Here is a 24,962-nt window from a genome sequence, read left to right as displayed (position 1 = left end):
GAATTCAGAGCAGGTCTTGATGCAGGAGCAGATGTCCAGAAGATCAGAGAGACGAAGAAGTACCGAAGGGAAATCCAAGCCAGGTCGGAGGACAGATCCAAGGCCTTTAACAGACATAGTCCAAACAGCATTCTGAAAACAGGAAAAGGCAGAAACAGACAAGAACCAGAACAAGCCAAACTCTGGAGTCCAGAGACAAAAACAGGTCAGGATCAGGTAATCAAAACACTACAGAGTACGCTGGTGAAGATTCTCGTTCATCAAGGTCATAGTCATTCCTAAAAAAGGAAATTAAAAACAATCCACTGGACTTTCCAATTTTGAAGATACTGCAGGGTACGCTACAGAACTCTCACACTCAGCTAGTAAAATCTTGCGCTGATGGCTGGAAACAGGCAGCTTAAATAGAAACGGGAACAGGTAGACCAGATGAAGGGAGATGAAATTGGGCAGAGCTAAGTAGGTGGAAGAAATGAACTAATAATCCAGTCATCAGTACCAAGATCATGACATAAAGTGCAACAGAGGTCAGAATACCAATGGAAAACAACTCTCTTGTACTGCCTTACCATGCATTATAACACTGTAGAATACACTTTTTCATATCCACATAAATCAGACTGCCACAGATTATTTTAAATGTTGAAAATTAGTAAAAAATTATATCACTTAATATAACAGTGCCCTATGAAGATTCTTTACTCACTTGCCATACATGGAACGGGAAAAACAAGAGTCAAGCCGTTTTTTTTATTTAATAATCCTGGTGCTGTAATACAGCTTTCCATTTCAGAGAGTCCCTTGATTCTTATCATACCAACAATGATCAAATAAAACCTAGATGGTGACTCAATCAGTACCTTACCTTAAGACAGACACTGGGAACGTAACCCTACTGATCTTTGCTATACATTATCTTTTCATTGTGTGTCAAAGATGTGCAAATAACATCTTAAATATCTCCAATATTGTTGTGAGAATTCAAATCGGGAACATTTTGGAAGGTAGGTAAAATCAATGGAATTATTAATTCCCTTCTCTAGCATAAATCACAGATGAGATGAAATCTAGAAGATTTTCCTGCCATCAATGAACAACCTGAAGCCCAAGCAAACCAACAAAATTATCTGAAACACATAAGCAAGTCAAGCTCTTCATGGTTCTGAATAAAAAGGTTGTTCAGTGGCCTTAAATCAGAATTAAGACCAATAGTAATACAATGTTAAAATCTTAAAAAAGGATTGCTAATGCTTTAATCTCTCTTCAGTGTGCCTGAGATTAAAATATTCTATAGAGAAAAGTGAGTTAATATGGGAAAAGTATTACTAGGCTTATCGAACAATTACTTTTTACTTAAACAAATGGAGTAATAACTTAAAAGCTGCTATTTGTATTTCTATTATGGGGATATTTTTATTTAATTATATTAAGTATTTAAATCACAAAAAATGCAAAAAGTGATTTCTTCTGCAAGAGGGAAAGTATTTTTTTCACCGTATTTCACTTGTTCATGGTGAAATTAATACATGTTGGTTTTCAATGGTGCATTTTATTGTCTTCCACTTATATAACATCTAACATATCTGCCATATGTGCAGCAGACGCTGAACAGACAGATTGTTTTTGGCATGGTGGACTTATGGAGTTTTGACATTTCAAACCTGAATCGACTTTTCTGAAACTTCATCTGCATTTAAGGTCCTGCTTACCCTGTTAAGATGTCTGCATGTTATCAGAAGTTTATAATTCACTTTTATTGATAATTTTGAAGGGGACTGCAGATTAATACAGGGGCTAGAGACTGCTATAACAAGCTGCTTGGTTGTCTTAAGGGTCACTCTAAGGTTTTTGCTCCGGATGGGGAACCAGTCAGCAGGCGTGCACGAAGCGAAGCATTCACACCAATCTATCAAAGGACACCTTTGGAGAACAGAGATGGCTGAAGAACAAGAGCAGATCGGGTAAGCCCCGCCCCTCGGACAACTGGCTGACCTGGAGTCAGTTTCCCAATCTTGCTAGAGGCAAAAACAAAAAGTTGGTTAACACTAACGGTGTACACCCAGAAATGAAGAAATCCCTCTGGCTGATAGGATCTGTGTTTCATCTGTTTCATATTTGGCCCTTTGTTTTATTTTCAGTCTGATACAGAGTTGTAAAAGCCGATTTGGTGAAGGAGGACGTTCTAATCTGCTGATGTCCATGTGCGAGGGACAGATAGAGCTGTTTGCTAGAACAGCAACTCTTGCATTCCTCCCTGATTTTATCCCCCCACTTTCCAAGCTCTGCACTTCAGTAATGTGCTTCACAATCTGGATCCCCTCCCCATCTTTGCTATCCTTTATTCACACCATACTGACACAGGCATGCACACATACGCTCTCACATATCACACCCTATTTCTGTTTTCCCCTCTTGAAGGAGTTTTCTACGCAGTTTTAAGTCAAACATCTGGGTCAGCTTAGATCTAGCGGAACAGGACTTGCAGGATATTGTTGGCAGGATGTGATGTGTGAGCTGAAGCAGTTTACTCTGTGGGAATCCCCAGCACAAAGAGACACACACAGAGGGAAGAGAATGCTTACACACAGACACACACTCCCTGCTCACTGACATCCTACTCAGCCCCACGTCCAGGTGTAGCCAATCATACAAGACATTTACTTTTTCATTCAACAATCTGTCTTTCTTAAATTCTCGGCTGCTGTTTAAATCTCTGTGTTGTAACAGACTTGGTTTGTGGAGACGATCTAAGTGGTTTTGGAGCAAAGGAGAAATAAGCAAGATTTATATGATAAAAAAAAACAAAACACACAATTTTTATTCAGTACTAAGCAAAAGTCTTAAGCAATCCTTTGTTTACAAGTAATTTGCTTCACATGAGGTTTGCCACGACAATAGTGAGTTTCCTGAACTTGTCTGATGACTGTCTACTTAGCTGTTAATTAAACAATGCTATGGTTGATTGATTGATTAATTGATTGTCTTTATTGATCTCACAGCAGGGAAATATACTCTTTACATCAACTCAAATACTCAAAGGAGAAGAATGTGGCAAAGGTAGAAAAAGGGGCGTGATATATACAGTGTATACAGTGCGTCCACATATGACAGCTTTTTTTATTCTTTTAAGGTAGGATCTTTATACAGGGTTATTGCACAGGGTGTTTACATGGGTATTCATCTGGATGGATATTTATATTTATATATATAGTTATTGCACAGGGTCTCAAATATATAGAGACAGGTTATTGTGCAGGGTATCAAATAGTAATTGCACAATATACATTGCAGAAGTTATTACCGTAGTGTCGCATTGTAGAGTCTGGTTGCAGCAGGGATGAATGACCTGCGGTGGCGCACCTTTTTACAAACAGGGTGTGAAAATCTTTCACAAAAGGAGCTGCTCAGCTTCTCTACAGTCTGGTGCAGAGGGTGGAAGGTGTACTGCTAAAAGTTGTACAAAAGTTAAGCCACATAGGAAAATTTTAATTAAACTTTAAGCCATAACATGCCGTCCAATAAGAAAATAGTGCAGCTTAAATAGAATTTAAGAAAAAGTAACAATGCAATCACCAAGAAGAGTAGCATACAACGAACACAAAATTGTTGCAGCTTTCAGTCAGACTCTCTAATTTCTGCTCCAGTTCTGACTCACATTTTTACTATGAAGACTTCTTCAGTTTGTGCTAAGGAGGCTTTTTGCATGACAGGTGGAGAATCTTTTCAAAACTACAGTCTAGATTTGTGCTAGGCTGTTACAGTTGTCTCCTTAATGACAGATAATCTAAACCAGTGTGTTACTCTGATAACCAGAAATATGCATCAGCACTGCTTGTCCCAAATTTGCGGTGAATAGAAGCAGCTGAAAGTGTTTAACTGTTCTAATCACCGTCTATTGGGTTTACCTGCACTGAAGGAATTCAACGTTCTGGTGAGACACCGTTTTTAAAAAGCGCCATAGACTCTTTAAGTCCTTCCACAATTAACATAGTAGCGTCTTGTTTAGCTTTTAATATTTAAGCTCAGTTTAGATGTGGAGAATAAACACTTTGAGGACTATAATTATTGTAGGTAAACATGTTTTGCAAATTTAGGAGAAAGTGGCTTTAAGTTAACTTTGAAATGTATCTGTTTATATCTGTAAATACGTTATATGGGCAGAGGAAATCAAATTAAAATTATTTTGAACCTCATGTGTGTGGGGCTGACTACTACGGAAACATTCATTGCTGGGGTATGATCCATGCTGTGTCACCATTCCTTCAGCTTCAGGTTTTCCTTCCATTGAATCTAGGATTTCAGCTGTACAATGATCCTTGAAAGATGAGTGTTAATAGCAGGTAGAGTGTTTTTTTGGTGGTTGTCAGACACGTCTCAACTGGGTTGAAACAATTGCAACAAATGATATTTTGTTGACGTCTTCACTTCTTGTCTCAGAGTGCAAAGCCTGTGAACATAGATAGCTTCAGTGAATGAAGGAACGACTGCTGTGTTCTTCCCCAAGCTCTGTAATTTTTATTACATATTCACGAAATCATGAAATTGTACAATAACATTCTTTTATCTTTTCTTCGACAATCATGTCCAAGTGTTTGGTTTTTTTTTTTTTATTGCTCTAAGACAACCAAGTACGATTCACTTCCATAACAACATCCGCTCCCACCAACTGTGGTTTCATAAGCGAGTCAAATCAAAAGAATTCAATCATAAATCCAAACCTCACAGATTCAGATAGAAACACCAACTACTCAAGTTTAATGCAATATTAAATGTACTAATGTCCCTTAAATTGTCTTAATAAAAAAAACTTAATCATGTTATTAGTTATAAGTTCTAATATAGTCATCTTTAAATGACCCCATCCACTGTAAGCTCTCATAAGCGTTGAATTGCTACATGACTGTATAGTAGAATTACACAGGAGGGGAAAAAAAACACAATGTTCACCATGAATATTCTAAACTCTATTGATAACAAACTTTTAGTAACCAGGAAATAACCCTTAGCACTTCTATATCTCAAACACTTCTTTCTTACAGATAACAACATAAAACATGTCAGGATTCCATCATAACTTGAAAAACGTTAGGTTGTGGGGTAGAACAAAGCTCCTACATGAATGTAGCTTCTAAAATGGCTGCCCTCTGACTGTTGTAGCTAAATCTTGCTAGCTGCCAATATGATCGAAATTCATTCATTTTCCGTGAGAGTCTAAGCATGTTATTGCCACATCAGTACCAAATTAACTTTTTAGTTTAATTTTTAAAGGAAGACAGGTTTCACCAGCTTAACACTACTAACCTGTGAACATAGATAGCTTCAGTGAATGAAGGAACGACTGCTGTGTTCTTCCCCAAGCTCTGTATGAGGGGGGGGAGGGGCAGTGCTCCTCACTCTGGAGCCCCTGGTGAAATGCTGTCTACATTTTGGTTCTTTTTTTCCCTTTTTTTTTTCTTGGACCGTGTTTCAGTCAAATTTCAGTTTACATTACATTGCCATTCACCTAGTTTAAATGGTGGCTTATACTCTTAAACAGATTTCCTCAACTGTTTATAAAAAAAAACGATGATTAGAATTTCCCACTTTATGGTGTATCACATGTGCACACATATTTCATTTAAGACAGTCTTTTTTCCCCTCTGAACTCCAATCATTGTCCATACAGGGTTGTGGTTTTCACTCTTTGCTGTCACAAAAAAGATTTTTGAAATTAATATTTTTCTTTTAAATCCACAGAAATTCAAATTTGTTTTACAGTTTCAAGATTCCAGAGTTAGCTGGTTCACACATTAAATTACAATTTCCTTTAACAGACCAGTAATCTGTCTTAGATAGTTATTTCAAAGACAGGACTGGGATGGAAAATGTTAAAGATCCAAAAGAAGAAATATTGATCAAGACTATGTTCAAGATTAGTTTTGTAAACGTTTAAAAGAAAACACAGGCTTTAGACACTTGAAGTGACACAATCATCCATTATTGAACTTCCTGCATTACCATCTGACCAAAGCCCTTTCTCAGCTTCTATGTGTCGACTGTACTTCAGCTTTCAAATACCCTCCAATCGGTTGAGCTTCCTAACTGTTTTAAACCTGATTTTGTTTTGCTGGTTGGATTTTAGACTTTTTGTCTGATAAATCTCAGTGTGAGAGAGTAAACTTTTTTTTCCCATTTATTTTTATTGACTGCCTTTCATATTTCATAGGCAAACAGGCATATCATTAAACATGCAGATGATACAGTAATTGAAAGCATTTTCCATGCTGAAGAGCATCACCAGAAGGAGTATGTTTCTTGTGCTGATAATGAATCTTTAAAAATCAGCACCATGCAGAAATGACTTCAGAAGGTTATTGTCCCTTTCACTACTAACAGAAGTAAATGGTAACAAACAATATTTGTCAATGCAAACTTTTATTTACATTATGGATTTAACTTAGTCCTTTGGCAGAGGTGTCAAAAGTATTACTGTAGTATTTATTACTCAAGTAAAAGTATAAATCGTAGTATTGTAGAAGTTAGAGTATCAACTTAAGGGTTTTACGCAAATGTAAAAGTTAAATTTTTGGAAAATACTTAATAATTAAATAAGTGCAGGAAAAAATGTTAAGGACAGATGCTTCAAACTTTATACTGGTTACTGCCCAACCCTTTTAAAGGAAGATTTTGAGTTAATTTTCTTACTTTTATAACTAATGGAAACAGTGTCAAATTTAACTTAGCATCATCATGGAAAACTATTTATTTTGGTTTGTGGCGAACAACACGTTGATGCAGTACTGAGTCCAAACACAAAGAAATTAATTGTCTGGATGAAACAAATTATTTTTATGGTTTGTAAATATATATATATATTTTTAATACTGTTAAAAGGTAAGCTCTGTGTCCACACCTTGAAGCTTTCCTTCTCCGGTTCGTTTTCCTGAAAATAGATCACTATGGACAAACTCTTTAAATAACAGTTCATAGCTTATATGTATTAAATAACCATGAGCCCTTACGACAGATTTTGATAGAAATTGTAATCTTACTCAGATCAGAGAAGTTGCTAAGAGTTACAGAAGGCAGCTGCTTACCAACCGGGGTCACTTCTCGGGAAGTGGCCACGATTAATAGTTAAAGAAGCATTTTATACATCTTCAGTCTGCCATATCATCACATTTTACATCATGAGTGTAAGCAGATGAGGAGACATCCATGGCTCCAGCCTTATCAGAATATTACACTTTGTTCTTAGCTGAAGGACACCGCTCTCATTCCATTCCCAAATATTTGCCACGTACAAAATTAAGATTATAACTGTATATATCCGGACCGAGGAACTGGCCTTATTGGGGAAAACATCAGTTCGGAGACGCAACAGGCAGCTAATATTAAGGTGTAATAAACTTACACATCATCACTGATAATTATCCTAGCAATACCATCAGGCCATAATTAAAGGGAGCTTAAATAAAACAAAACTAACAAGGTTATTTTTAAAATATAAGGAGTAGAAAGTAGAGATAATTGGGAAAAAATGTAGGGAGTAGAAGAAAAAGTTGCCTAAAAAGAAATGACTCAAATAAAGTACAAATAGGCAAAATTTCTACGTAAGTAAGATAAAGTATTTGTACTTTTTTTCTTGAAAGCTCTGGCCTTTAGAGAGTAATGTGCTGCCATTTTATAAAGACAGGGTAGCCTTCTGGGACTTAGGGTATTCCTCAGGGACCCTTAAGTGGTAGTCTCAGGATGTAAAAACTGGGCTCTGACCACTAGGCCACCACTGCTCCAAAATGGGACTACCCTTGATCAGAGTTTTATTCTTATTTATCAGGTTATGTGAAGGTTGGAAGTGGACCCAAATGCAGAGACAGGAGCTGAGTAGGCTTCATGCAGATTTACTTATCAAAAAAGGCAACATAAGCAAAATATAGAAAAATGCCTAAATCCAGGACACGTCAGGGAAAACACAAATGAGGAGCCAAGAAACCAGTGACTGAACAGGAGGTGTATAAATGGGAGTCTGAACAAAGACCAGGCTAAACAGCAGATTGGGAGCAGGTGTGGACAGAAGAATCTAGAAGGGTCTAGGAGAAGGAGACTGACACAAGAGGGCAACAAAGGGTAAACAAGAAATACATAAGAACTCAAATACAACCAGAAAACTCAAAATGGAAATGAAACCAATAAAACTCAAAAAGAAAACTGAAACAGAACCAAAACCATGACATTAATATTTTGTGTTTTTTCTTGATAATGCTCTGTTATTCATACCAAATGAACCTGCTGCTACAATATTTGATTCATTTATTTATATTTTGGGATCTGTTTTAATGTTTTGCATCATTGGTTTTTATGGTATTGTGTGATAACAGGGAGGAAATAGGGTCATTTTGTTGACTTTTAAGAGGGGTAGGTGTAATTTCAGTCATTTTCAGATTATTCTCCCTTTAAAGATTTTCAGATGTGTCGTTGCTGTCATTTGTTTTATAATGCAGTTTATGTTTGATTTGATTAACAGACATGCTGCAAATTTATTTTACATTACCACTGATATTAAAAAAGAAGAGACATTTTTGGTTTCTTTCAATTGACCTTTTCTAAAAACGGAATTGAAAATACAGTTAATTGATGAGCATCCTGACGGCAATAAAAACAGAATCTCTTGTGCAAGAAAACAGACACCAAATGATCCTCATTGGGGGAATACAATTTTTAATATTTCGAAGCATTGGTTATTTCCATAAAATATTGAAAATAGGCAGGACCGCCTATCTTTCAACACTTAGTACATACAATAGAATAATGATCTGAAACTATATATATTTATAAGGCTCAAACACACATCTCCAATCTGGTTCTTTCTTTTTTCCTCCTATACTGTAAAACTCGGATGAGTCTGAGCTGAAACATGGTGAAGCCCTGATGTGTACATTAAGAGCTGTGGAACCTGATCCGGATTAGTTATGGTATGAATAACATTTGGAGGGGAAAACAGCACTCCCACTGAATTCCTCATGTTCTGTGACCCCCACAACCTGAGTGCTAGACATCTCCTCTCATATGTGTTTATAGTGTTTAGAAATTGTGTAAGACAAAAAATGGAGGAAAAAAAGCCATCCGTTTTACAGTCCTTTCCCCCCTCCTCTGTTCCGCTGCTTCCTCTCCTCCACCTCCTCTGTCCTCTCTCGCAAAGTTTCAATCTTTCTTCTCCGCCGCCCCGTCTTTCGGCTTCTCGTCTGGTTTGACTTCAAGGAAGAAGTCGTTACAGGCCACCGTTAGGGCACCCATCAGGATGATGAACTCTGTGAAGTCAACCTCGCCGTCGTTGTTGGCGTCCAGATCATTCATCACCTTCTCCACTGCTTCGTTGTCTTTGGAGCTCTGATAGTGAGAGATAGAAGACAAGCAGGGCTAATGTGGACTTTTTAATGTGTATTTGCAGCTATGCAAAAGCTGAACAGGCTTGTCAAAACTTGTGCATGTGAGTATCAGTGCACATACCAGTACTTGTGTCACACGTGTTTGCAAAATGCACTCTGTCTTTTTCTTCACAACCACATATTTATCTTCTGAGACACTCAACACTTACCCCTAGGTAACTTCCCAGTTCCTCAAGTAGGAGCTCCTTCAGCTCTCCCCTGCTCAGAGTGTACTTATCACCCTCCTTCCCAGAGTACTTGTGGAAGGTTTTTATGAGCATCTGCATGGCACTCTCAAGGTTGGAACTGGGCTCCTTGGACATGCTGGAAAAAAGCATCAGGTAGAAATGTTAAACTCTTAGATTAGATGCCCGCTCCAGCCTCTGCTTGCATGTATGGTCACATGGCAATCAGGGGTGAAGCAACCTCAAAGATGAAGTGATGGAGATATAGGTAGGCTGATGTTGAAGAGTCACATTTTGGATGTAAAAACAGGAAAAAAAGCTTCTGAAAAAAGCTTTTCTTTTGCGAACGATCTTACACACATTGTGTCCGGCATCTTGGAGTGTCTTGTGCTCGACTCGTTGGGAGACTGTGCACACACATAGATAAGTCACTGTCAATAATGCAAAGCTGGTATGAGCAAATCCAAGCAACAGTTACATGTCATTCTTCTAGTGATGCTGTAATAAAATAACTCTCAGATGTATTACTTAACACTCCAAGGAGGAAAGTGACCTGAGGACCCTGATCACCTTTCCCTCAGATGCACTCATTAAAGCTTATTTAGTAGTTTAAAGTCACCATTAAGCCCTCTGAAATCCTGTGCAGAACCTCAGTAATAAATAAATAAATAAAACAGCTTTTAAAGTGTCAAGAAGGAGGAAGATGATCTCAAAATGTTTGTGAATAGTTTTAACCTTGTAACAACAAATATGTCACAACTATTTGTGTCTTAGAGTGACATTAGAAATATGCAAGCGCCTTATACAGTTACCTAAAGAGACAATGATGCCTGTAGCATTGCTGCAGGACTTAAACTGTTTACATTTTGATAAGTAATTAAAAAAAATAAAAGGAATACATTTTCCTTAAAACATCATCTGGACAGAACCTATTTCTTATCTCTTATCTGACTGTTATTTTTTACAAATATATTATAGGTATCAATGCTGCATTAAGAGGGAGCTATGAGGATTTTCCCACAAGTTTTCAGCCAATTTCTTGTGGATTCAAAGGATATCTAGTGGTTTATGCAAAAGCCTTCAATATGGCATTTGTTTTTGTTTAGTTTTTTCAGGAAGGAAATTAGATTGATCTTTTTTAGTAATATCTACACCAAGGGAAAAACCTAAAGTATCAACTATGCAAAAAAAAAAAAAAAAGACTGGTTTGTTTTTTCCCTCAATAGTTTTTAATAGAGATAAAATCTAAGACATTAGGATTTTCCAAAAGTTTTTTGTTGTGCCTGGCTGGTGTCTGTCACTGACGATTAGATTAGCCGGCGCAACGCTGGCTAGCTGGAAAATCTGTATGGTCACCTGTCTCGCCGGCTGACACAATACAATAGATGCAGATAAGGACTGTAATACAATCCCAGACATTCGAACATTAAAGATGCATTCAGTGATGGAGCAATGTTTTAGATTAGGGATGCAAAATGTTTTAGAATTTGTCATGAAAAAATTATGTCATTACAAGAGTTTTTATGAATAAGCTGATTTACTTGTTTAATTTGTCAATTTTCCATCATTCTTCTCTGGATATGCAGTTTGTTTTCTTTAGGTCTCCTGCCCACAAACGTGATCTGGACCCATTGTGTTATCGACTTTGGCAGCACTCAACAGTTTGCGAGAAACCTTCTTGTCAGCTACAGAGGAGAAAGTGCAGAAAAGCAACATGTCTGTGTGTCGGTCTTACCTGAGTGCTGATGGAGGGACTCTTTTGTCTTTAAAGAGCAGCAGGGGACAGAGCCAAGGCAAAGATGGATGGGGAGAGAGTCTGCCAGTGGCTTAAATATCACCAGCTCCTCTCTCTCTCCTCCTCCTACTGCTCCCCCCCAAACTTTATCATCCCATTTGGACCTGAAGGTGCCCTTCCTCCCTTCTCCCATTCCCCTCAGCAAAAAAAGATGTCAAGAGTCTTACAAAATTAATATCCCTCCCAGTATTTGACACAAGAAGTGCATAATTGTAAAATAGAAGGAAAAGTGTTTAAACATGATTTAAAAAAAATGCTGCATGTGTTTATCCTTAACTCTTTTTACTACAATAGCCTCTTACACCTCTTAAATGTCAGTCAGAGCTAAACAAGGAGAGTATCTGTGATCATAATTGTTTAAGTCTGGTCCCAGATTCTCAAACTGGACTTTGATCGGGTCATTCTTGCACAGTAACATGCTTCAATATAAAACAGATTGCTCCAGCTTTGGCTTTTTGCTTCTGTCTCTTTGGAAGGTGAAGTCCTCTAATTCTGCAATTAATTTTTTTCTGTCCACCTTTCATTCATTTCTGATTAGTTCCCAAGTCCCTTTGAGAGAAAGGATCCCCACAGTATGATACTGCCTCCACCATGCTTTACTGCATGCTGTGTTAGGTCTTCATATTTTTTCCACCCTTTTGTTAAAGATCACATTTGTAGAATACATTATTTATTGCTACTGTCTTGACAGATATTCCCACCGGGAGTCTTCATGTGCCTCTTGGTTGATTCTATAATTAATTATCATCTTGCATGGACTTTCATTTTAGGTGTGTTTATAGTTTTATAGTCTTAACCTTGCTTTAAAATTGATTACAACTTCATTGCTGTGCTGCCTCTCTGTTTGAAAACCAGGAAACTCTTCACCTCTGGTTGTGCAGAGGCTGGTAACAAGTTAATTTTACTGAAGTAACTGAAAGAAATACATCAGTTAGTCATTTTAATGCACCACCATTATTAACCTTAACTAGAGCATATCGTTATTCATAACTTTAATCAAAAACATTTTTTTGTTGTTATTTCACTAAAAAGACAAGGAGGATTCAACCGAAATGTTTCAAACACAGAAAAGCACATTCATTTTACAACATCAGTTTCTTTTTGCTAATGTCTTTTTTGTTCAAATGTCATTTTTCAATACAAATGTGAAGTGGTGAGTCTGGAGTGCAATTTGGAGGTAGGGCCAATAAACAGTAAAAAAAAAAAACATAAATTCCCACTGGAAACACTGTATACTATAGTGAACTATAAACTACAAGTATTCAATTAAAATGCTTTGAGTTTTAAAAAATAATTATAGAAATTTAATTTGGAAATAAGTATTTCTTCAACCTGAAATTATTTGTTGTAATAATAGTTATGTTTTACTCATTTTGTAGTTTTAATACCAGAATTTCTAAATATTACGTCTTTGTGCTTGTTTTTTATTATATTAAAGATATAAAATCAAATAACAATTGACTTATAACAAATATTCACTACATAAATAACCTTTCTTAACAAATTTTCCAGCGTTTTTATTGTCATTTCACTGTCACAAGTACTGTCACTGTTACTTTAACATAAGTATTGATATTTTAGAGTAGTGATATGTTTTTAAATGTATTTTGGCCTTAAGATCATTGTATGCACACAGGAGCTTCCTCCCCGCTACATGCCATTCCTTTAAGTAGCCCATTTCTTACGTGAGTACACTACCTATTCTATCCACTTCTTGTTGTGCACTACTTTGGGTTGGACTATTACATAAAATCAGCCAAAAGCAAATTAAAGATTGAGGTTATAGTTCAAGAACATTTGCAAGAAACTTTGCAAGAAAAAAGCACCACACATTAAAAAATGTTACTGTCACAGTTTAATTCTATATTAGCCAGTACATAGATTATAAGCAAAAATGATACAGCATTATGTATTTATATTTATAATAAACAGTGAAGACATATTTCTAGAAAATAAACAGATAAGTACCTGCATGGCATCCTGTGAAACATCCCACTATCACAAACATTTTGAGCCCAGCGGCCATAAAGTCACATTTATATATTCAAATACTTTATGCTGTTCCAGTTCGCTGCTTAATAACTTTGATCTTTATCTACTGTTTCTGAGAATGAAGGTGATTTACTGTGTGGCAATGTGAACACTCCCTGCTGCGTATCTATTGTGTTCCAGTTTTAGTAGATCATTTAGAGTTGGGTGGATTTTTGCTGTGACAAGCTTTATAAACATAAAAGGCACATTTTAAATGAAAAATATTGGCTAAAGATCATCTTCCAGGGGATGTTCAATCAAAGTATGTTCATATTAAGCTGGTTTTTATAGTGCAAATCAGCAAACTACTGTTCTGTACCTTAACATGACCATATGAGCCGTAGGTGGTTTAGGAAACTGATGACACCATTAGTCTCAACAAAAATAAAAATGCATTAAAAAAAATCAGATTTAAAAAAGAGAGCTAGTAATAAGACCATCTAAAACGCCCATTAAGAGGCAGCTAATGCAGGAAGCATGGTGCACCGTGGGCTGCATGGAGAAGGTGTAAATGAGAGTATTTACAATGGGAGTGTCTGAGTGAAGCAGGGTGATCACATGATCTGCCTTTACAGTATTTATCTCTTCCATTTTTGTAAGGCAGCAGTGTGAAGTGCTGTCAGTTCTGATGAGGAACAAGGTGCCGCTATTTTACTATAATAATCCCTAAAGTGCTCCATCAATAGGTTAGCTGTAGATTTTAAAGTTCATTGTAATAAAGAGGGAAAAATTAATAGTGGTTAAAATAATCACAAAAATGATATTTGGTTAAATCCATTAAGATACACTCTGTGTTGTTCCTATAATTAAAACAGCACAACCGCCAACAGGCATGGAGAGGAATTCCATATCCAGGATTACTTTCATGCAATTGTTTGCATCCCTGGGTGTGTTAGTCATGAAATGCCTAATCCAGTAATTTCCTAATGCCTAATGCTCGAGGATCCAGTTGCAGGACAAACAGGGTGTCTAAAATGCACAAGGGTGTGACCAGCAAAACATAATGGAAGAACAAGCAGCTGGTACTCCAACTATCAACCAGTTCAGATGAAGGTCAGGAGGTTTTAGCATTTTCAATAAGTAGGTCACTCTTGAACCGCCAATGCATTTATAGCTCGTTAATTAAAATAACATTTCCAGTAAGATGGGTTTTTAGAGTCATCTGTGGTTTGTTACAGGGTTTCCTTTTCCAAACCCAATCTGGGGATAAAGTTGCTTGAGCACCTTTGCTGATATGGCCTGCTAGTCCCCAGCCCACTCCCACAGGACTATTCTGGGCTCCCTTTTTGACCTAATTGGTCCTTTAGGTGTAGATTCCCTGACAGTGCCTTAATAATTTAGTCAAAGGTCACACCCAACGTTCCAGTCCCCAGTTCACGTCTAACAGTTCAGAGAACACACTCTGCAGACAAAGGGGGAAAAATGAGATAGATCAGTTCACAGGAGAAAGAAATAAAAAGGGCCATGAGAAAACAATTAAGATCAGCGGAAGTATGTAGAACTTATGAAATTAGTTTGTTTATTGTTTTGTGAAATAAGCCACAGCACCAATTTCAAGACATACAAAAACCATGATTTAAGTGCATACAATAAAGGAACATTTGGACAGATTAAAGATTAAAGTTTAATAAAAAAATAACAATTTTCAAGAAAAAAAGAAGCTAACCTGAATATGTTTTATTTAGAATTAATATTGAGGAATGGTTTCCCCATCAACTTGATAAAAAAAACAAAAAACAAAAACAAGCAAACAAAAGAAAATAGTGGAATCTTACAAAGCCAATTTAATGGGCTTCAAACCAACAGAACTGAAACTATGTTAATCATTGCAGTGACTATCATTTTATTTATTTAGGTGGCAGCCATATTGGATTCAGAAATTCATTATTATGTATTAACATCAGAAGATTTCTACTTTTTTTTTTTTTTACTTTAAACACTAAATTTCCAACTTTCAAGTAAAAATGCCTTTTGACCTTATTGGCTAACAAATTTAAAATCTAGCTTGCCTCTAAAGTTTACACTATACTATTAGGGAAATTTAATATGTTTTAAATAATCAAGGACAAAGTTAGTGAAGATAAACATTTGAAGGGTCAATTTAATTTAATCTAATTTACAACTAACAGCAAAGCAAGAATTAAAATGATCAGAAGTCAATAGGAACAGTTAATTACATTTGATTTATTATGTCTTATTTGAGTGGAAGCCATATTGGATTTGAAATACGTTTTCCAAGTTGTTTGGGGAAAATCTTTAACTTTAGGGAATGTTCCAGTTAATATTTTAAAACCTCTTAAGATTTTAGCTTTCAAATGCAAATATAACATGACAATGTACCAAACTAACAAAGAAAGGGAAGCAGCTAATTCATATCTTACCACCTTCCTCTAAATGTACAGGCTAGCAAATAAATGTCTGTATATATTTGTATTTATTGCCAAGCAGATTCAATTTACAAAACACAACCAAGTGCATAAAATACAGGAATGTTTCAAAGCTGGATAATGACTAAATATATTATCATGGTAAATGTCAGCTTAGTAAAATTCGGAAAAGCAGCTATTGCTATCATTAACCTAAAAATAAAATTGTAAATTGAGTAAAATAGAAACAGGGAACAAAATGTAATCTCTAATATTCTAGGGTGCTTCTTAACTTTAAAAATCATTTCTTATTCCGGGATTGACAAATCCAAACATTTAGTGAGCTCCCTGTATCTATGTTTTGACTAGCAAGTTGCTAAAACGTCTAAATTATTTCTTTTAAGACATATTTATCTGGCAACGGGTTATTGCCAAAGTTTTCAAAGGACTTGTTTTGACTTTGTTGTTAGTGTAGAAGTGAGAGAAAGTGAAAAACACCCAGAAAGAGAAAGCACGGATGGAAGGCCTCTAGTTTGCAATAGTGTGTTAAGCTGCTTCAGTCAAGTGTGCAGGAAAATCATACTTTCCAGGGAAGCTTTCACATGGATACTGCATGCACGATTTAGTGTACAACAGCATGCTGTCTTTGTATACCATCATAATGAGGTAAATGTGCTATATAGTGGGATGCACATCTTACATATAAACATAGTGGTAAAAGTATTACTAAAAGTAGCTACCGTAATGTACATAATCATGTATATGGAATAGTGTTCTGTAGTGTTTAATATATAATTGTATTTAAATGCATATAAAAAATAGTGGCTTTCCAAATTATTTTGGAATTAATGTTACGTTCTCTGATGAATTTATTTTCGGAGTGTGACTTTTGGGAAGGAGTGGATTGTCCCCTATGAAGATGCCTCTTTTGTCTTCTCTGCTCCTTCCTCCTCAGTAGCATCAGGCGACTTCTCTGTTGAATCCACGTTTGGCGTTTCCTCGGCTTTCTCTGGCTCTGTAGCCTTTACCTCTGCCTCTACTGAGGCTGCTGCTTCCACTGCAGCTGCCTCAGGCTTTGTTTCCCCCTCCGCCTTTGCTTCTACCTTCCCATCCATGTTCGCATCCACTTTCGCCTCCACCTTTGCCTCAGCTGCTACGTCTGCTTTTGTTTCTTCGTTTTCTTTTTGCTTTCCATCCTCTTTAGGCTCTGCATTCTCTTTGGGCTGTTCTGCTGCTTTATCCGGGGAGCTTTGTGCCACTTGTTCAGAAGTAGCATTTTTTACAGCTTCCTCTTTATTGCGCCCACGCTGCTCGCTGAGTGAGCAGGCCAGGTAGCCTATTAGCTTCATGTACTCCTCAAACCCAACCTTGCCGTCATTGTCGGAGTCTAGCTGCTTGCCCATATTGTCGATTGCTTCCTTGCTCTCTGTGTCCTGGATGTTGGACACACACAACCACAACTCAGTCAAGTGAAATAAATCATCATTTGGGATTTACCAACATAAAATAAAGTTATTATATCATGGAGAAGCTTCTAATATTTATGCACTACTTTCAACACAGAAAATTGACCAGAATGTATGCAATTTGAGTAAGTACAAGTGAGTATCACAAAATCTAGGTTGGGAATGTAGTAACATAATAAATGGTTGAAAGAGACTGAGGGGGATCCAATAAAGGTTGCTCTAACCGTAAGGATGTTGCCGAGCTGGGATGAGACGAGGCTTTGGAACTCTTTCTTTCCTAGAGTATCTTTTCCTTTAGCTGATTTCAGGAAGGTTTTCACCACTGCCTGGATGGCGCCCTCCATGATTCCCCTGTCTGGGAAAACAAGAAGTCATATTCTCTTAGCAAAACAAATCAGACTGATGCCCATCGATCCGTCCCAACGATGGAAGGTTAATAAACACCTACAGACAAAGAAATGTTGACTTTTTGAGACATTTTTGGCATTTTTACTAAAAAATCTGTTTAAAATAGCCTTTTTATTTGACCCTTTACTACTAAAACATTGTTTTATGATCAGACTGATAACTCAGTAGTGCAGCTCCAATGCATCTATAAGCCTGTGACCTATTTTTCTTGAATGTACTTTGGGTCAGAAGTTCCCTTGCTGCTCTGTGGATGCTGTTGAAAGGGTCCAACATAGAAAACAATATCTTTAAGGACAGTGCTTTGAGTCAGAAACTTCTCAAAACAGAAATTCTACTGTAAAATATTTTCACAACTAAAGCAGACATCATTAAACCAGGAAATTGAACTACCATTGTGGCGTTCTGGCTATATGTTAGGTCCAGTTTAGGATTAACATCAAACCAAAATAAGCTGGGCTACAGTTTGAAAGCCAGTGGGATTTCTAATGTTGCCAATGACCCGTCTTACAAAAACTATCATCAAGAACTAATTCTTTCAGTAAAGTTTCAACCGTGCTATTTGTATCTGAATCATTTAAATATGTCCTAATATTAAGAGGTGCAAAGATGATGTTTCTCATGATGAACCAAATACAAGTAACATATTTTTCATTTGGAATTTCAACTACAGGAGAACTTCTTCCAACTTCTACCTTGAGTTTTACCAAACAATTACTTCCTCATCTTTCAGTCAGTAGCAAAGTGCAAATTGATAGGAAGTTAGTTTTTATTTATTTTCCTGTTTTTTCTTTGACAAATCACAACAGTTTTGCAGTTGTGATTTCTCTCTGTTGCCATATTATGCATACCAAGGTGGCAATTTCATTTAAAATCTTTTAGAACCCCAGATCCACTTAATTATTGAGAACTTACTCATATTTTTCAGACAGCTACATGCTCTGTGAAAACTGATACCGATGATCTCTCGCGTCCCTACAAAGTTTTTTGTTTCAGTTGTTGGACTCTTGAACTGCAGTTTGGGACGGACAGTGACGTGAGATAGGTGGAAAAGGTGAGAGGGAGTCTGATTGAGAGACGAGCCGAGATGTACAATGGAAGTTCTGATCTTTGATAGGTCATCTGATCTACCGAAGCTACCAAGGGAACCAGGACTCAGATTACCTGAGGGATTACCTAGTCCATTTCTGCCCTTCTCAGTCTGCCTCCCTTTCGCTCTGCTCTGTCTTCCTTTACCTGTCTGTCCCTCAACGTACTCAGCCTCTCTCAAGATGCTGTGCTGAAACTGCTGCATGAAGGCAAAGACCGGCTTGCTCCTACACGTTAGGCAACTGCACAAATAACAGAGTCCTGTCGACTTTGACTCCAACAAGATTTCAAGTATTTCACAGATGCACAGATAGTGGTCACACATTGCACAAACTGTAACAAACCAGCAAGGATTACATGTTTGCTGGAATTCCACTCATTTCTGTCTGCGGTGATCACTAAGACAGGAATTTACAAGCTACCTCTGAGCTAGCTTTGCCCCGAAGGAGCCAAGCGACATTCATTTAGGGCAAACATGCTGGGCAGTCAGTTTCAGTATTCAAATGCTGTAGAAAAAATACATGGCGAGGTGAGAGAATGTTGACTCATTCTTTTAATAAGGATGCAGTGGGTCTTGTGCCATAGACAGCATAATGACATCTGCATTACTGGAGTCTAAGTCAGGCAGAGAGACGAGCAGTTAGGAAAGAATACCTTAAATATTACCAGGAGTGACGTTACACTTATAAAATTACTTGAATCTAACATTTCTCTTTCCTCTCCTAGGTATTAAAAAAATGCTTTAATACAAGATTCATCACATCAACCAGCAGCCATTTTAACACTTTTAAAAGTGTCCAAGTGTTAACCCAAAAATTACATGATAATACCAATAAATTATTTTTTTCAGTTAAGTTTTTAAGCTTTTGTTGCAGAGGTGGGGTTGAGAGTACAGCTTTTCAAAATAAATTTAATAGATATGGGAGAAGGGAGTCTATTAAAATGGTTGTGCTTACAATAAAATGGAAATGTGTCTTTCCTAAAGAGTTTTTTTTATTCTTTATTTTTATCTGGATTATAGGTACACTGTATATGTAAAACCATTTTTCAATATTGATGTGGTAGATGCGGCTAAATCCTTAGATGCCACAATTTGCTATTAAATTAGAGCCTATTAAGTATTTTGGGGTCTTTTAGATTGACTTTCATGTTTTCTTTTATCCACACACCTGAAATTGATATTGGCCTTTAAGCCAAGTTGTGGTTAGATGAAGACATTGTGATGGTGGCAAAAAGAAAGAGGAAAAAGTGGCTAATGTGGATAGAAACGAACGATCCAACATATATCAGCTGTTGTTTGATATATTGGTTCTTGAAAACACAAAATTAAAGATAAATTAGCCATTTAAAAAGAAAGAAAAAAATGAAAACCAAAACTTAAACAAAGAGTCAGTCTGGCCTTAAATTTTACAAACTTGTTTAAATATCTATAAAGATGATAGAATTCTGCTCCTGGGCATATATGAGGCACTTTAACATTATAGGAAGGCTCCAACCAGGATCCTCCACTGTAATCAGTTAATAAGCTTAATGCTACTATATGAAAGTTAAGGATTATTTACAAAAATCAAAACAACATCTAAACAGCAATATGTATAAATATCAAATAGAAACAGCAACTTTTTTAAATAATTTTTTTTTTTTTTATAACAATTTGCCTTTTGAGAGAGGTATGCAATGTAGCTGGGATATCTTTGTGGAATATTCCTTATGATTTACTTCTATCACTTATATATAAATTCCCTTCCTCTAGAAGCTTTAACATCCCGGTCACTAAACTCTATATTAGTTGTGAGGATTTTAAAAAGCATGATATGTACCAGCATGCAGAGTGAGAATCTCCCACTTTAAATATATCAAGATCCACCAAATACTGTATCAAAGGTGTATTTTACACTTTGGATGAAAAGAAGTTTGTCACAGTGGCAGTTTAATCCAAACATCCAGTTCAGCTGGGACTTTAGGGGACTTCTTCCTCTGCCTGACACACCCTTTGCAGCCCTGAGTACACAATATCCTTATTCTAACACTGCTGTGCATTTCACCAAATTCAACATTAACAATAGATTCAGACACTAAGGCAAATATTAAACTAATAAATGATTTTGACTTTCTAAAAATAAAAAATATTCGCCTTTCCAAAACAAAAACAACAAAACCAAATAATTAAATACAGATACCTACAACCAAAGGTTTCCCGTTTCCCTACAGAGCCCCAAAGGGGGGGATTGGGTGTTGCGTTTCAAAAATGGGTAAACATGATACGGTACGTGCGCAAAGTAATGACAGTACTACCGCTGGTGTGGCGTGAATTATTAACAGAGGAACAAGTCAGGCTGCGGCTATAAACAGCGGGAAGAATCGCTATCTGCCACCCAGACCGGATTGATTTAAAAGCTACAAAGAAAAAAAAGATTTAAACTTCAGAGAAAGGAGCTACTTATACCAGATGGAAACTGCCAGGTCGGTCTTCTGCAAAGAAAACGTGAGAAATAGGCTGTTTGCAATGAGAACTGCGGTTTTACGCACAATTGCGCAGGTTGCGTTATGCTCAGATCCCGTCATTCTGTCACCTGGATACGCTGTTTGCATCTGGTGACTTAAAGTTTATATCACAACACATTATCTGAACTGGAAGTTGATTTGTAAATAAGCGAATATGGAAGTAAAAAGCAAACACAAATGAAGTAGTTTGCTAAAAACGCGCAACTTGAGCGCCCAAACTTTGTAGGATAGCAGCCTGTGAACTCGTCCTGTAGTCAGACAAGCAGGGATCGAAACGTGGCAAGAGAAAAAAAGAAAAAGAAAAGAAAAAAAAAAAGCTGCTTCCAAACAGGAGATAATAAGAAGGAACCAAAGGAATAACAGCCAAAACTTACCGTTGATCGTCCGCGGGATAAGAGAAGTGTGTGAAATGTGCGCAAAAGTGCCTTTCGCTCCTCTTCTCCGCCTTTTTTAATTCTGCGCTGCTTTGAGTCCTGCTGACTTGCCAAACTAGTAAGACTGCAGAGGCTCTTCCGTGATTTGGGCTCTTTTTTCCCCTGTCCTTAAAAGTTTTCTCCCCCTTCACAAGTCAAAGGGCGTGTACCTGGAGAGGGAGAGGAGTACAACAGCGACCATTACAAGGAGAGAAAGGGGGAGAAGTACAAGAAAATACTTAAATTTTTTATTTTTATTATGAATTTGTTTGAAGTTCATGGTTAGCTGATGGGCCAGCTGTTTCACGTCATGCGTGATTCTCTCATTCTGTGGCTTTGGAACAGATTCATCTGCTGGGACATAGAGACAGGGCGACTGGAATGACTTCATCCAGATTCTAAACCAAGGATTTAGTGTCGCTTATTAAATAAACATTGCAACAAAAATAAGTCTTAATATTTTTATTGTAGTAGTCCATCTTAATGCAAATATTCCTTTTTTCATTTTCATTTTGTTGATTAAATCAAATGCTGTGTACGACGGCTTGCCAAAGTATTCCCACCACTTCTATCCCATATTTTGTCACGTTGTAACCACACACTTTATTTGGGTTTTATATGATAGACAGGGGCGGAGCTAGATGGGGGGCCAGGGGTGGCCATGGCCACCCTTATCTAAAGTCCTTACACTGGCTCCCTGTATCTCAGAGAATAGACTTTAAAATACTTCTATTAGTTTATAAATCTCTGAATGGCTTAGTACCAAAATACATCACAGACTTGCTATCAGTGTATCAACCCTCCAGACCACTCAGGTCTCCTGGCTCCAGCCTGCTCTGCATACCTAGAACCAGAACTAAACTTAGAGAAGCAGTATTTAGTTCCTATGCTCCACTTATCTGGAACAAACTTCCAGAAAACTGTAAAAAATTTGGAAAGCCTGAGTTCCTTTAAATCAAGACTAAAAACACATTTTTTAGGATTGCCTTTCACTGTTCTACTTAAACAGTTCAACTGAAACATCATTAGTTCAACTTTCTTATTTTCTTTTTTGTTTCTGCAATTTTTTTTCCTGCTTGCTTTAATTCTGTTTTATTTTCCTATATTTTAATCATGTAAAGCACTTTGCATTGTCTTTGTACTGAATTGTGCTATACAAATACATTTGCCTTGCCTTGCCTTATCCAACCATTGGCCACTCCTGTACCATTTTCTCCCTCTAATACAGATGGTGGCATCAGTGATACTCTCAAGTGGAATATTCAAAACATTAAATTTTTTTGTGTTAAATTATACACATCAATATACTAACATCAAAGATGATAAATACAGAATTCATGCTCGTTTCAGAACTAGATTTTGTGTTATATGGGTTAAAGAGAAAATTCGTCTCTGCAAGTCATCTGGGAGTCTTCAGTGAAATCATAGATAAATAACAATTTTAATAAAAACGTATCAATTTATTTAGATGTTTGTGCTTGTAAATATCAATTTTATGCAGAATGTTTATTAATACAAGTAGGTAAGTAATGACGATGGAAAAGATTTACGCTCCAGATCTCAAAACTGAAAGAATTTTATCCACTATACCTTTTATTTCGAAAGCACGGACGTTTAAATTTGTTCTATTTGTTAGCAAAGGCTATAGGAAATTATAGGCAGTCTTTATTTAGAAAATATGGATGTTTTACTCGTTAATTTTCCTGTTGGAACAGTGTAGATTGACCCTGAGGTTCTGGTGCCTATGGGTGACAACAGTTTATTCAACTGTTGTCACCCATTCCAGGTAGGCAATTAAAAGTTCTACTGGATTCACTTTGTATTTGTCTTTTTCCTGCTTCAAAAAGGAAGGCAGCAGCTTGACAAAGCCATGATGGTGATTATTTTACATCCAAGTAGTATGCAAGTCTTCATACATACACACACACACACACATAAATCTCAAACAGATGGTATCAGTATGCTATCGGTATCGGCTGATACACCCTGATATGGGTATCGTGTACCCATATCAGGGTCAAAAAATAGCATCGGCGCAACACTAATTACAACCATACAAAAAAAAGAAAAAAAAAGAAACAATGTTCTACACTATGCAAATACAAATAATAAAGAATATGAATGAGTTTTGAGAACTTTTAAATCAGGTCAACCAGATAAGTCAACCACTATGCAGAAAAAAATGAAAAAGCACAAAAAAAGAATGCTGTTTTTTTTCTTAAACTTTTTCCTTACCCTAAATGTAATTCTTTTCCATAAATAAGGCATTTTCCATAAAAAAAAGGTTTACATGATCTTTTTCTATAGGTTTTCGCTTTTCTTTTGCTTTAACCCAAAAATAGCAATAAAGTGGTTGTTTTTAAATTTCCCATGAAAGCACGCAAGGTTTACAGCAATATCTGATTGATTTGTTTATTTAAAACAAATCCTGTAAGATTAACAGCTGTGGACAAATTCTGTATTATTAAACCTTCCTGGTTCCTGATACCTGTCCAGCCTGTCTAATGGACAGGCTTCTAGGCTGGACAAGGAGAGCATTAATCAGCAAAGTTACCAAGAGACCCATGGGGAGTTGCAGAAACCATAGCTCAGGTGGGGAATACCTGTCCATCCATCCATCCTTCATCTGACACACTTGTCCCGAGTGGGGTCGCGAGGGGTGCTGGTGCCTATCTCCAGCAGTCAATGCTGAGTCAATGGGCGAGAGGCGATGGACTGGCGACCCTGGACAGGTCACCAGTCCATCGCAGGGCAACACAGAGACAAACAACCATTCACACACACACTCACACCTAAGGAGAATTTAGACAAGTCAATAGTCATGTTTCTGGACTGTGGGAGGAAGCCAGTGTACCCGGAGAGAACCCTCGCATGCTCAGGGAGAACATGCAAACTCCATGCAGAAAGACCCCGGGCTGGGAATCAAACCCAGAACCCTCTTGCAGCAAGGCAGCAGTGCTACCCACTGTGCCACTGAGAAGCCTGGGAATACTTGTATTTTATGAAAACAATCGCATGAGGTTTGTTGAATAAAAGCTATAAGACAACCTATTTACACTTTGTCCATATGCTGCTATACGTTTTGGTTGCTGGAGGACATAGGAACCACTATTCATCTTTCTGCTTCATGCATTTCTATTCTCCCATTTTATAACATTTATTATAGTTCCACTCTTTATGCTCTCTCTGTTTCATCTGTTCTGTTTTGGTTTGACTGTGACTCCATCTAGGATTGAAATATCAGCTGGGCGTTGATGTTGAGACCAAACTTGAACTTAATTCTAAATGCTCTGTGTGGTGCAA

At 37.0% G+C, this 24,962-nt stretch overlaps 2 protein-coding genes across 4 annotated transcripts; both read right to left on the bottom strand.

Moving 5' to 3' along the window:
• Positions 1-8,671: 8,671 nt before the first annotated feature.
• On the bottom strand, positions 8,672-11,466 carry s100s (S100 calcium binding protein S). 2 transcript variants are annotated; one of them, XM_038279417.1, is made up of 4 exons: positions 11,325-11,455; positions 9,950-9,996; positions 9,575-9,728; positions 8,672-9,366 (listed from the first exon to the last, which is right to left on the bottom strand). In XM_038279417.1, exons 2-4 carry the CDS (start codon positions 9,961-9,963, stop codon positions 9,181-9,183), a joined length of 354 nt encoding a protein of 117 aa, XP_038135345.1. In that variant the 5' UTR covers positions 9,964-9,996; positions 11,325-11,455; the 3' UTR covers positions 8,672-9,180. The 2 variants fall into 2 exon arrangements, with proteins under 2 accessions (XP_038135345.1, XP_038135346.1); XM_038279418.1 differs by lacking the exon at positions 9,950-9,996 and having other exon boundaries at positions 11,325-11,466.
• A 1,755-nt stretch (positions 11,467-13,221) lies between these two features.
• On the bottom strand, positions 13,222-21,779 carry s100u (S100 calcium binding protein U). Of its 2 annotated transcripts, none has more exons than XM_038279305.1 (3): positions 21,621-21,779; positions 17,472-17,602; positions 13,222-17,214 (listed from the first exon to the last, which is right to left on the bottom strand). In XM_038279305.1, exons 2-3 carry the CDS (start codon positions 17,589-17,591, stop codon positions 16,693-16,695), a joined length of 642 nt encoding a protein of 213 aa, XP_038135233.1. In that variant the 5' UTR covers positions 17,592-17,602; positions 21,621-21,779; the 3' UTR covers positions 13,222-16,692. The 2 variants fall into 2 exon arrangements, with proteins under 2 accessions (XP_038135233.1, XP_038135234.1); XM_038279306.1 differs by lacking the exon at positions 21,621-21,779 and adding an exon at positions 20,926-20,950.
• Positions 21,780-24,962: the final 3,183 nt, after the last annotated feature.

The sequence above is a fragment of the Cyprinodon tularosa genome, unplaced genomic scaffold (assembly GCF_016077235.1).
Source record: "Cyprinodon tularosa strain WSP-4 unplaced genomic scaffold, ASM1607723v1 ctg15, whole genome shotgun sequence".
Lineage (NCBI taxonomy): Eukaryota > Metazoa > Chordata > Actinopteri > Cyprinodontiformes > Cyprinodontidae > Cyprinodon > Cyprinodon tularosa.
The sequence above is the reverse complement of the archived record's forward strand: the minus strand, read 5'-3'. Positions and strand labels throughout refer to the sequence as shown.